At 39.2% G+C, this 13,893-nt stretch overlaps 1 protein-coding gene and 1 long non-coding RNA gene across 3 annotated transcripts in view; both read right to left on the minus strand.

Moving 5' to 3' along the window:
• The window catches only part of LOC134799688 (START domain-containing protein 10-like), a 47,105-nt gene that overhangs the window by 29,754 nt on the left and 3,458 nt on the right, over nucleotides 1-13,893 (minus strand). Inside the window, exon 2 of one of the 2 annotated variants that reach the window (XM_063772151.1) lies at nucleotides 11,239-11,386. In XM_063772151.1, the coding sequence (XP_063628221.1) occupies nucleotides 11,239-11,386 (148 nt within the window). Of the gene's footprint in view, nucleotides 1-10,357; nucleotides 10,475-11,238; nucleotides 11,387-13,893 lie in introns of those variants that run through there. The other variant, XM_063772184.1, reaches the window with a different exon arrangement.
• Nucleotides 8,243-9,459, minus strand: LOC134799629 (uncharacterized). Its single transcript, XR_010145438.1, has 2 exons — nucleotides 9,019-9,459; nucleotides 8,243-8,865 (listed from the first exon to the last, which is right to left on the minus strand). It is a non-coding gene; the product is annotated as an uncharacterized LOC134799629 (long non-coding RNA).

The following is a 13,893-nucleotide window of genomic DNA, read 5'->3' on the forward strand; positions in this document are numbered from 1 at the left end:
TGCTTATGGGAAGACATGCTATAATTGTAACAAAGTCAATCACTTCACAACTATGTGCATGAAAAAGAAAGTGCATATTGTACAAGAGGAGTCGGATCAAGTAGAAGAGGTTGAGGACATGAGCGACCACTTCTTCATCGGAGTGGCTGACATAGACATAGATTTATCGGGAGATGAAATTACCCAAACATTTTTTGTTAATGGACAACCAACTCTTATGAAGTTGGACACAGGTGCGGGATGCAACATTATGGGTACAGAGGTATGTAAAAAGTTATCAATTCCCAAAGAACTAATTAAAATGAGCAAAAAGAAAATAGTACAGTTGGACAAGAAACGTGTGAGTGTTCATGGTGAGTGTAAATTAATGATTAGACATCCTAACAAAAACACTTACATGGTGGAATTTGTAATTCTTGAAGGTGACGTCCCTACTTTGTTAGGCTGTAAAACATGCTTAAAATATGGTTTCATCATGGTTAATAAGCAACTGGTCAATGTTCATAGTATTGAAATTGATAATAAAATTCCTAATCTAATAAAAAACTTAAAAAATAATTTCAGTGAGCTGTTTGATGGTGGTCTTGGATGCCTTCCCGACACAGTAGAACTGAAACTTTGTGAGGACGCAGTGCCTGTGGTGCAGGCTGCACGGAGAGTTCCATTCTCATTACTGTCTGAACTAAAAGAAGAACTGGCAAGAATGGAGCAGATGGGAGTAATACAGAAGGTAACCAAGCCAACTAAATGGGTCAATAGCTTAGTTGTAGTCAGAAAACCAAATAATAAATTGCGCATTTGCCTCGATCCAAGAGCATTAAATAAATTTATTATTCAGCCTAAATTTCAATTGCATACATTGGATGAAATTAAAAGCAAAATGCAAGGCGCTAAAGTATTTGCGGTGTTAGATGCATCAAATGGTTTTTGGATGCAAAAATTGGATGAGGCAAGTTCAGATTTATGCACATTCCAAACTCCATTTGGCCGGTACAAATATTTAAGAATGCCATTTGGAATTTCTGCTGCGCCTGAGGAGTTTGGTAGAACAATTGCCCAAATGTTTGAAAATATAGAGGGAGTTAGCACATACATTGATGATATTTGTGTATGGGCTTCTGGTATTAAAGAATTAAATGAGAGATTAAATAAAGTTCTTAAAATAGCATCGGATAATGGTATCAAATTCAATGAAAGTAAATGCAATTTTTTTGTTGAAGAACTGTTGTATATAGGGCATAAATTTACCCCGCAAGGTGTGACCCCAGACCCATCTAAAGTGGAGGCAGTTATGAGAATGGAAACTCCAAAATGCAAGAAAGATCTTGAAAGGTTTCTCGGTATGTGTAATTACCTATCAAGATTCATACCCAGGTACTCTGACATTAATCAACCTCTAAGGGAACTAATGAAAGAGGGCAATGTGTTCCGTTGGGAAAGCAACCAAGAAGATTCTTTTAATAAGTTGAAACATGCTATATGTAACAGTCCATGTTTAACCTACTTTAATACAAACCAAAACATTACTTTGTCAGTTGACAGCTCGTCTACAGCCCTTGGAGCTGTCATTTTGCAAAATGAAAAACCTGTAGCATTTGGGTCTCGTAGCCTAACTTCAACAGAACAAAATTACTGTCAACTGGAAAAGGAGATGTTAGCTGTGGTCTATGGGTGTGTTAAAATGCATCAGTATGTATATGGCCGTAAAGTGTTTGTTGAAACTGACCACAAACCTCTTGAATCACTCTTTAAGAAACCTTTGTACAAAGTTCCTGCCAGGTTACAGCGTATGATGCTAGCAGTTCAAGGTTATAATTTGGATGTAAAATACAAACCAGGTCGTGAAATGTATATTGCTGACACACTTTCTCGAAGTTGTAATAAAAAAGAAACTGAGAGTAAATTCCAGGAACTTAATAACAATATTGTAATGCATGTAAAATTACTTAGAGAAAGTTTGCCAATCTCAAATGTCTGGCTAAAGAAAATACAAGAGGAAACAAAAAATGATAGTGTGTTATGTATTGTAAAATCGTTTATTGAGAATGGATGGCCAAAAAATTGTCATGATCTAAATGCAAATGTAAAACAGTACTGGACCTTTCGGGATGAACTAGCCATTTTAGATGGTATAATCTTAAAAAGCAATCTTGTAGTTATTCCGAGCACATTACAGCAATACATGATGCAAAAAATACATGAAGGACATGTAGGTTTAAGTACGTGTAAAACTAGGGCACGTTCTTGTGTTTTTTGGCCAGATATTAACAAAGACTTAGACTGTTATGTAACCAGCTGTATACCATGTGCAAAGTTTATGCCTAACAATCAGAAAGAACCGTTGATAAACCATAACATTGAGTTTTTACCATGGTATAAAATAGGTATGGACATTTGTCAATTTAATGAAAATAATTACTTAGTAATGATAGATTATTACATTTATTACTCTAAATTCATTGAGGTGTGTAAATTAGATAAATTGACTAGTGATTGTGTAATTACTCACTGTAAATCAATATTTGCAAGGCATGGTATCCCATCATACATTGTAACAGATTGTGGAACTCAATTTACATCTGATAAATTTAAGCAATTTGCTTTAGATTATAAATTTACGCACATTGAGACAAGTCCCAAGCACTCACAATCAAACGGAATGAGTGAAAGTGGAGTTAAAATATTTAAATCTATTTTAAAAAAATGTAAGGAAGATGGCTCAGACCCTTACCTTGGTCTGTTAAATTATAGAAATACAGAAAAGCCATATCAGCCCTCACCTGCTCAGTTAATGTACTCAAGAAATTTAAACTCACTTATACCTGTATCTCTGAACTGTCTTAAACCTAAAGTAGTAACTATTGATAAACAAAAATATGAGCAATATCATGACTCTGTAAAACAATATTATAATAAGAATACTAAGTCTCTGTCAAACCTTAACCCTAACCAAAATGTGATGTTTAAAAAAAGTATTGATTCTCCATGGGTTCCAGGCAGGGTCCTTAAGCGTTGTGATGAGCCCCGCTCATATTTGTTGGCAGATGATAGTGGCAGACTCTTTCGTAGAAATAGAAAATATGTAAATGATAAGCCTAAAATTAGAAATTACGGGAATATGGTTGATGATTTCGGTATTACAACAGGTACCCTTGCACCAGCTGTTAGTTGTAGTAGTGGTAGGAATATACATAATAATAACAATGTAACAACAGGCACTTCCCCTAATGTCGAAACTTTGAGTGATACTCCTAATAATGTTGAAGATTTGTTAAATAACGCTAATTTGGCTGGCATTTCTGCTTCTGGTAATGTTCCTGTTATAAATGCTCCTCAAGCATTAAAAACCAGAAGTGGCAGGATAGTCAAGGTGCCTGAGAAATTAGATCTGTAAGTTAATTATAGGATTAAACTTTTAAATTGTTATTTTTTTATATTAATAAAAGAGGGGGGATGTTTATGGATCTACATGAACATATCCTTAAGCTAGATTATAGGATCTGTGGCAACACAGACTAGCACTTGACATGGCGTCGATTAAAGACTGTGTTAACTTTTACTCAGTGTTTTAATTAAATAAATAATTACCAAAATGAACAAAAGTCGATTAGCGTAGATATAAACATGTCTCATAGTTTAAGTAACCCGTGTATCTACTTAAATATTTAGGTATAAGTACAGTATGACGACCCGTGCGGTCAGTGCGGAGCGATAATTAATCAACATCGCCGGTAAGTCCCTCGCCACGAGCTTGTGGTTGCCCTAATCTACGCTGAACCGAATAAACACTATCGACAACCGGGTATTTTATCTAACGCTCAAATTGAATGAGGATTGAGCGGGTAACGTTTCTCACTCCGCCTCACGCGTGACCAATTTAGTAGAATGTGTTGGAGGATATTGCGAATCCAGTAAGTGTCTGATTTTGGCGCAAGTAGAGTTTTTGGATTCCTGTGAACTCCATTTTTGCCCTTTCACTCCACTCCGCTCCAGATCATGATTTGAGCGCAAGCTGAGTGCCTATTATTTAAACCATTGACGTATATATCTAAGGACTGGCCTTACGGGCGCTAAAAATGGTACTAGTTCAGCGGTGTCACTCACGAATTCCAGCCAATCGTGCAGTCTAACGCAACTAGTTGCGACCAATAGCTCGCGTGATGCGAACTCGTCAACCAATCGCGCGCGTGATGCGAACTCATCAACCAATCGCATTATAGCGGTATCACACCGCTGTACTGCCTGTCATGCCTCATTATTATTGCCCGGTAAGGCTAGTCGCTAGATAACTATGTCAATGATTTAAACACATTCGCTGCTAGCGACCCGCTAGATGGGGTTCTCTGTTCGTAGCCGCTTCTCGTGTTATCGGCTACGCTCGTAGCGCGTAGCTCGCGCTGGCACTGGATGTGTTAAGTTTTAATTCTAATAGCAGTTTGATTAAGATCTATGATTATTCATTAACACAAGAGCTATATGTATGAAGAGGGGGCTAATCTAAAATTGAACTTTAACGCAGAATTTTATATTGAACTTTAACCCGTTTAAGGTTAAATGCCATTAAAAAATTACACGGCAACTAGATAATATTTGCAAGGGCAGACTCCAACCGAAACCTTAAATAAAAGGTTAAAATTGGCTAGATGTCTAATTTTCATTTATTTATTAATGTTCATTTATTATTATCATTAGATCATTACCCTGTATTCCATAGCTGTATAAAATAGTAGCATAAAATAGCTAGTGATAAACAATAATTAATTTTCAAAGTTATTGAAATAAAGGTCAAAACCCTCTTCGTGGTCATATCTTCCGTCTCATGTTTCGCGCATGTTTTGTATCCTTCTAATTTCCTGGCTTTACGCCCCCTCTTAAGCTTGTGGTTTTACTATGAAGAGCCTAAGAGCCCTCTAATCGACCCCGCCACGCGATGAATTAGTACGTGAGATCATCCTATCTCGGAAAATTATGATTGAAATATCTGGCCGAGAGCTGCTGCTGCTGAGAGACTGCCGGGAGCGTTTCTCGGATAGAACAATCGATTTTCCGTAAGTATGATAAAAGATCGGCATTTAGATAACGCAAATACCAGTATCAATGCCAAGTGTTATACTAGACGTAAATAATAAATTAATTAAATAATAAAGAAGTTATGTATATAAATATATGAAAAACAGAAGAATTTAATTTCGACTGTTTTTGATTCTGAGTGGCCAAGGGTCTCACGACCATCTGGATACGCCTCGTATCAAAGCATTAACCTTTCATATATATACTTGGTCAAGCAAATCTTGTCAGTAGTAATAGGCGGCAAATTTGAAAAATGTAGGCGCAAAGGGATATCGTCCCATAGAAAATTTGAATTTCGCGCCTTTTTTTACTGACAAGATTTGCTTGACCGTCTATATATACCGGGTGTGGCCTGTAATATGAGCAAAAAATTAAACTGTAGGCTGTGCTCCTCATACTGACCAACATTTGTTCAGCAACTTTTAAAAATAACTTGTGGTTTGATTTTTAATACACTTTAAAGTTTATTCTAAGACGCAATGTATTGCGAATTTTGTTATGTTTCAGGCGTGACAAGCAACGTCAATCACAATGATATGGCGTGGCGATGGCGTCCATTGAAGATAATATTTATTTTGTATGAAAAATAGGGATTCTAAATACTTCATAATTTTTAAAAGTTGTTGAACTAAAGTGTCACCGTTTGAGGAGTACAATCTATGCTTTAATTCTTTGCTCGTGTTACAGGCCACACCCGGTATAAGCACCGATCAGTGCAAACGAATTAAACCTATTGTATTAAACAATGGATTTAATTTATTATTATTTGTATGTCTTTCCCATCACGGAACAATGGTGTTCCGGACCTTTGGGAGGCGTGCGCGGAGCCGAAGCCAACACGTAGAGGCCCTTTTGACACTTTAATGAAATGTAAGGGGTACACCGAGCGGAGGCTGCCCTTGCCCGTGTCATGGGACGCACGCAGAGGCAGCACCCGCCAGGGTGTAAGGACTATTGAGAGTTGATGGAATCTAAAATGAACTAGGTTATTGGGTGAAAGCGATGGACTAAGAACTGAGCTATGGGGTAAAAAACCGGACGCCTGCCTAATAAAACGGTATGCAATTTTATTTCCGGCAGACGGTGACTCGCCCTCACAAGATGGGCCCCCACAAAAAGCGACATCTAGGATGGCTCAAGGGCAACACCGGTGTGAGCGGCTCAGGGGTGTCGAGAGGTGTGCGCCGCTTTCTACCCAGTGGCTGTTAACAGCCACTGTGCCAACTCGCGTCTTATGCATATTTCACTTCCACCCCTGGAGCTTATAGCTCTAACGACTCCACTCTGGCCGGCCGGCTAAGGCAAGCCAGAGGCAGAGAATCCTGTCCCACCCACCCTCCTTGCGGGTAACAGAACTCCCCAGGAGCACTCGGGTACGTGAGGTCGCTAATCCCCAACAGCTCGCCACAAGCTGCCCTGCGTTGACTGATTGCACTGGTAAAACCAGCGGGCGATGGGGTCGTCACATCCCTACGCCTTTATTATTATTATTATTATTCAGTGGTTATTAGTTATATTACGATACCGGCATATGATACCATTGACGTAGATATCTAAGGACTGGCCTTACGGACAATAATAATGAGGCATGACAGGAGCCAGCACAGCAGTGTGCAACGCGATTGGTTGATGAGTTCGCATCACGCGCGCGATTGGTTGATGAGTTCACATCACGCGCGCGATTGGTCGCAACTAGTTGCGTTAGACTGCACGTATGGTTCGAATTCGTGAGTGACACCGCTGAACTAGTACCACTTTTAGTGCCCGCAAGGCAAGTCCTTAGATATATTACGTCAATGTATGCCACATATTTCCCTTTGGCCCGATTGACGCAAACATTGGTCTGATACGGGTATTCATCCCAATAGCGAATGCAAATGCTGGCCGAGAATCTTGCCGAATCAAATATTTGATGAAATCAACGTTCAGTAACGCGGCATAGTTTCACGGGCTCTTGTTATTCATGGCGCGATCCGACGTTATCCGACGGTTTCATGACGCATATAGGGGAGAACGGGGTAACAAGTTCACTTTTTTCAGTCCCACTGTTTCTAAAGAAATCGCCCATGTATGATCAAAGATTTTACATATCGCCAGACTGACCACTCCCCCTCCCCCCAACAAAATACAACCCTGGCAATAAAAGCTGGTCCATCGACCACAATAGGTCCCTGTTATACATAAGTAGTTATATTTATTTATGTTGATTATATGCTGCCATTACCACTATTTTCGCTAGATAGAAATAAAGACCAGTGACTATAACATAGTCAACAGTAGTCACTATTAGCAGAACCGGCTATCTAGTTATTGTTGTGTTCTAAACTTGTACTGGTAACACAAACCCCGCTTTCCCCTGCCATTTTGATTCTCCACACGTTGCGGAGTGTCTGGTTTGCTTTATGCTCACGGAATTCTATTATCACCCTGTATTGTGGTATGTGGTTATGAAGATGAATAATATAATCGTTTTGCTTTGCGATATATTATGGTAGATATTTATTAAATTGGTGTAGATTAAGCAGTAACAGTAATCCGTTAACGTAAAATAATCAGGCTTATATATCAGTAGGTGAATGGATACATAAATTAGAGTCTTAACTCTAGAGTCTGAAACGACGAGAGCGTTAATCGCTCTTATTGTTTAGGAATGTATGTTTCAATTCAGATAAGTTAGGTAAATTATGTATAATATTAATATCGTTATCTTGTTGCTACTCGTTGGAAAAAGGCATAAACACATTCAAAACCGCTTAGCAAAGCTTACTTACAAATAACAACATTTAAAACAAATACTAGCAATACCGCAATCTAACACCATTAACAAAAACAATAACCTTCAAAGGACTTCCAAAGAAACTTGTCAATCCACCTCAAATTTCAAGGCATAAATAATAAATATTTCTCTGGCTCTATTGACTTACCTTTTGCCCTTTCACGGTCATCTGCCGAGTGTATTTTATCTAACTTTTAGAAAGTCACGGTAATGTGCAGAGGTCTTAGTACAGTCATTATAGATTTTGACCCGTGAATAATTAGTTCTTGGATTTTTTTTTCGTAGGTCCCTCGGGGGGGTCACTGGGAGTGTAAATTCAAAAAGTAGGCTGAATCAGGCTCCTGCGTATATTCGAAAAACGGTTTTTTTTTTTTTAAAAGCGGTTTTTCTTCAACAACTCGGCCATTTTTGATTTTACAGTAAAACCGTAAGGACAAAAATTGTAGGAAATTTGATTCTCTACAAGTTAGTCCAGTCATTATATCCAAAAAACCGACCCTTCCCGTGAATAATCAGTTCTTGGATTTTTTTTTCGTACGTCCCTCGGGGGAATCACTGGGAGTGTAAATTCAAAAAGTAGACTGAATCAGGGTCCTGTGTATATTCGAAAAACGGTTTTTTTTTAATAACTCGGTCATTTTTGATTTTACAGTAAAACCGTGAGGACAAAAATTTTAGAAAATTTGATTCTCTACAAGTTTGTTCCTCACAATTTTTCTTCTAGGATCGATAGTTTGGAAATAAAATTTGAAAAAAGCGACAAATTCAAAATATTTTCAACATCTCGTTTATTTTCAACTTTACGACATAAATGAAGAGGACTAAACTTGTAGAGAATCAAATTCTGAACAATTTTGGTTCCCACCTTCTTTCCCCCAAAATCGATATTTTAGAAATTAAACCTGAAAAACGCGACAAATTCAAAATATTATCATTATCTCCTATGTTCTACGCTTTAAGGCATAAATGAAGGGAAACAAAGTTGTAGAGAATCAAATTCTGAACAATTTTTGTTCGAACTTTTTTTCCACCAAAACGATATTTTTTGAATTGGACCTAAAAAAATGCGACAAATTCGAAATATCATTATCTCGTTTATTTTCAACTTTACGGCATAAATGAAGGGAAAAAAACTTGTAGAGAATCAAATTTTCTAAAATTTTTGTCCTCACGGTTTTACTGTAAAATCAAAAATGACCGAGTTATTCAAGAAAAACCGTTTTTCGAATATACACAGGACTCTGATTCAGTCTACTTTTTGAATTTACACTCCCAGTGATTCCCCCTAGAGACGTACGAAAAAAAAATCCAAGAACTGATTATTCACGGGAAGGGTCGGTTTTTTTGGATATAATGACTGGACTAACTTGTAGAGAATCAAATTTCCTACAATTTTTGTCCTTACGGTTTTACTGTAAAATCAAAAATAGCCGAGTTATTGAAGAAAACCCGTTTTTTTGGAAAAAAATCATTTTTCGAATATACGCAGGAGCCTGATAAAGCCTACTTTTTGAATTTACACTCCCAGTGACCCCCCCGAGGGACCTACGAAAAAAAAATCCAAGAACTAATTATTCACGGGTAGGGTCGGTTTTTTGGATATAATGACTGTACTATCTCCGTGGACAGTAAATTACATTATAAAGGGATGGGGTTCTAAAATAGTTCCTCTCGCTCGCTCGGCTCGCTTTGCTTTGTGAAGACTAATTTATAAAACGCAAAAGCCGCCTACGCCTGCGTGCGTATTTTGCAAGTCAGCTTCACCATTCAGCACCATCAAACATTTATAAATTTAATTAACCTTTGCCTGCGACTTAGCCTGCCCTGCGTCCGCGTATCGTAATCGTGAAACTTAATTATCGATTAATTCCATGATAAAAAAATGTTTTAAAACCTTTTCCAAGTTATAAACTGCCCATGTATCCATATTAACATCTAATAAAGTTCAAGAGTTTTTGCATGTAGGTTTAGGTAGGTAAGGTAGACTGATGGATACGATTGTAATGTAACAGGGTACGGTTGAAACAGCTCGAATATTTACTAAACTATCTACTGGAAAATTCTGTAGAAAACAATGTAAATGATTAACAAATAATTACAACCGTCTAAAACCATTCGATCTGTTTTTTAACTGAGAAACTCAGATCTTATCATAAAACCCCTCCTAGGAACACTCCGAACACTACAAAACAAGAGGTCGCATAAATAAGAGGAAAAAATATAGATTTTAATTTGAACTTATAGTACCTACACAAAAGAAGTACCTACTACTATTCTTCAGTATATAATGTTTTTTTTCTTAAAGCTTTTATTGTAATATTAATATGAACGATCAAAGTCAGATTGTTACAACCGTACTCAGTCTACCCTACTTAACACATTCACTGCCGGCGCGAGCTACGCGCTACGAGCATAGCCGATAACACTGGCAAACCCATATGTTAAATCAGGGTCTTGTGGTGCATCACCGCCTGACCGGCTTCCCTCAGACAGTGTACTCACTGGTTTCACTGGCGTAGTAGCCGACGTCGTTGTTGACGTTGATGTAGCCCGCGTCCTCGGCGGCCAGCATGTGCGTGTCCCACACGGAACGGTACTCCGGGTCGTGCACGTGTCTGGTATCCATCGGACTGTGTACTCACTGGCGTAGTAGCCGACGTTGATGTGGCCCGCGTCCTCGGCGGCCAGCATGTGCGTGTTCCACACGGAGCGGTACTCCGGGTCGTGCACGTGTCTGGTATCCATCGGACTGTGTACTCACTGGCGTAGTAGCCGACGTTGATGTGGCCCGCGTCCTCGGCGGCCAGCATGTGCGTGTTCCACACGGAGCGGTACTCCGGGTCGTGCACGTGTCTGGTATTCATCGGACTGTGTACTCACTAGTGTAGTAGCCGACGTCGTTGTTGACGTTGATGTGGCCCGCGTCCTCGGCGGCCAGCATGTGCGTGTCCCACACGGAGCGGTACTCCGGGTCGTGCACGTGTCTGGTATCCATCGGACTGTGTACTCACTGGCGTAGTAGCCGACGTCGTTGTTGACGTTGGTGTGGCCCGCGTCCTCGGCGGCCAGCATGTGCATGTCCCACACGGAGCGGTACTCCGGGTCGTGCACGTGTCTGGTATCCATCGGACAGTGTACTCACTGGCGTAGTAGCCGACGTCGTTGTTGACGTTGATGTAGCCCGCGTCCTCGGCGGCCAGCATGTGCGTGTCCCACACGGAACGGTACTCCGGGTCGTGCACGTGTCTAGTATCCATCGGACTGTGTACTCACTGGCATAGTAGTCGACGTTGATGTGGCCCGCGTCCTCGGCGGCCAGCATGTACGTGTCCCACACGGAGCGGTACTCCGGGTCGTGCACGTATCTCGTATCCATCGGACAGTGTACTCACTGGCGTAGTAGCCGACGTCGTTGTTGACGTTGATGTGGCCCGCGTCCTCGGCGGCCAGCATGTGCGTGTCCCACACGGAGCGGTACTCCGGGTCGTGCAGCACGTCGTACAGGGCGTCCGGCTCCACATCATCGAATTCGGCTACCACCTGCCACAATCGAAATGTTATTACAATTTAATTAAGAGCAAAGTACCTACAGTAAACACATGAGTAATGTAGTTTTTAATGAGGTAGGTTGTACAAGTACTTAATTGTGTTGGACGTCAAACTATAGAATTCTATGTTTATTTATATATTTGCATGAGAAAAGGTCACATTTACTTAAGAGACCAAGATAAATATATGAGTAAAATTATTTCTAATCAGCTTAGTCCTAACAAAACATGAATTTTCATTCCTTCCCGTGTTTCAGTCCAACTTTGTATCGTCCGCTCCGTAGCCGACCTTCACAAAAGGAATTCGGTCCGGGAACTGGGACTGAGAACGTCATGCTCCGGTATTTCCGTCGACGCTTAAGTATTTGATAACACTAATTTACATACTTAACACATCATAAAAATCATAGTTTAACTTTTGTAAGAATAATTAAAGAGAATTTAACTAACACGGAGAATGTTACTGAAATGATAACTGTTAAACTGTAGAGAGTATACCTAAAACGTATGCACCGTAAAATGGGGTGAGTAGGATTCGCGGGGAGAGTTGGGTTATAAACGGGGGGAGAAGGTTTGAAAGGGGGGTGAGATGGGTTTTTAAGGCTACTGCTACAAAAATAATGTATTCCAATTTAAAATGGAGCTATAGTAATACTCATAATAAAAAAAATCGATCCAACAATCTTCCAAAATCACCTTTGTATGAAAACCCAACTGACCCCAAATACGAGGGACTACGGGGTGAGGTGGGTTTTCCTGTTTATCGTCAAAGTTATGAAATGGAACTACCCAAAATAAAATAAAAACTAAAATACAAACGTCCGGAACACTTATTATATGTATACACCATTCAGTTTGCATATGTAAAAATAAAATTTTATCGCGGTTTGAATGTCTGTTTTCCGCCTACTCACCCCATTTTACGGTACTTGTCGCTATTACAAAAAAGTTTTTTTGACGACCGGTCTGGCCTAATAGTGGGTAGTGACCCTGCCTGTAAAGCCGATGGTCCTGGGTTCGAAACCCAGTAAGAGCATTTATTTGTGTGATGATTTGTTCCTGAGTCATGGTTGTTTTCTATTTATTTTATATATATCGTTGTCTAAGTACCCACAACACAAGCCTTCTTGAGCTTACAGAGGGACTTAGTCAATATGTGTAAGACTGTCCTGTCCTATAATAATATTTATTTATTTATTATTTATAAAATAGGCACATTAATCGCACTTAGGCACCTACTATTATATATCTAATCTGTGCCTTTGAATTGTTGAAATGTTAATAGGTAAGTAAGTACCATAAAACGTAGGCTAGGTACGTATTCGCTTTACTATCAAGAAAGAAAAATAGCGTGTATATACTTATAGCCCGCGACCGCTGCTTGTAACGTCAAACGTAACCTACCTAATGCATATAGAAGCTTATTAAAGATCTCATCTCCAGGCGCAATTTCACGGTGGCGAAATGAGATATGTCACTTAGCTTAGTCTAGTCTGGTTTTATGCATGCATAAGAGCGATGTGGCGACACGACTATTCACTCCGAAATTCTAAATCTGTGGCGCAGCGTGAATCTTTTAACCCGTCTTCCGTTTGCCGGAACGAAGCGTGATTGACTGGGCCCCTTTCTGTTACCTTATCGTGCCTCAAATACCCTCTTAAATATTTTAAGGTAAGGTGAATTATTACATATTTCATTTATATGTACCTATTAAATATGGGTTCAAATAAATAATAGCCTCTCTTTATAACAACTATACTTCATACAGCAAGGAATATAGGTCACAGATTAGGTCAAGTCTTTATAAACCGGTAAACGGTATTACCTACCGACTTCAAAGCTTTAAAACTTGGTTAATATTCTTTTTTAATATTAAGTAGGTACTACAAAAGCTTCAGATAACTCATTTACTTGAATCATGGCTGAAAATTATTTCAATATTGCCCGCAAACCCTCGATACATAAACTCTATTAAAGTCGGGAACAAGCTCCCTGAGTGCGCCCGATGCTCCATTTAAAAAGTTAGGCCACGCGTCAAGATTGAACCTTGTTTAACTACTTGAGCTCGGTAAGGGAATGAGACTTCTTAACTGCCGATGCCCTAAAAAAATAAAATTGCGCATTTTTAGAAGCAATTTTCATATATTAAGGTTCTGTGCATAAATTATTACAATTTTTGAAGTGCGTTTTAGACCTTAATGCGTGATTTTTTTTTCTCTTGAGTGCACGTCAAAGAAATTCGATTATAATAAATAGTCACTAAAAAAAACCACAAAATTGCTAATTAAATTTTTGGCAACTATATTGTGATCTAAAAAAACGGTACGATTTTTTCGATGTTTTTCTGAACCTACGGCGTCTTAATCGTTCAAATGACACCCTCCAGAGAGTTTTACTTTTCTCTGTATATTCCTACTCGAATTGAGATATCATTGAGCTGCTCCACTTAAAACTAGTCCCGTGTTCCAGTAGGTATTTTTCAATGTTACGGTTGCTGTC

This window comes from Cydia splendana, chromosome 1 (assembly GCF_910591565.1).
Source record: "Cydia splendana chromosome 1, ilCydSple1.2, whole genome shotgun sequence".
Taxonomy (NCBI): Eukaryota; Metazoa; Arthropoda; class Insecta; order Lepidoptera; family Tortricidae; genus Cydia; species Cydia splendana.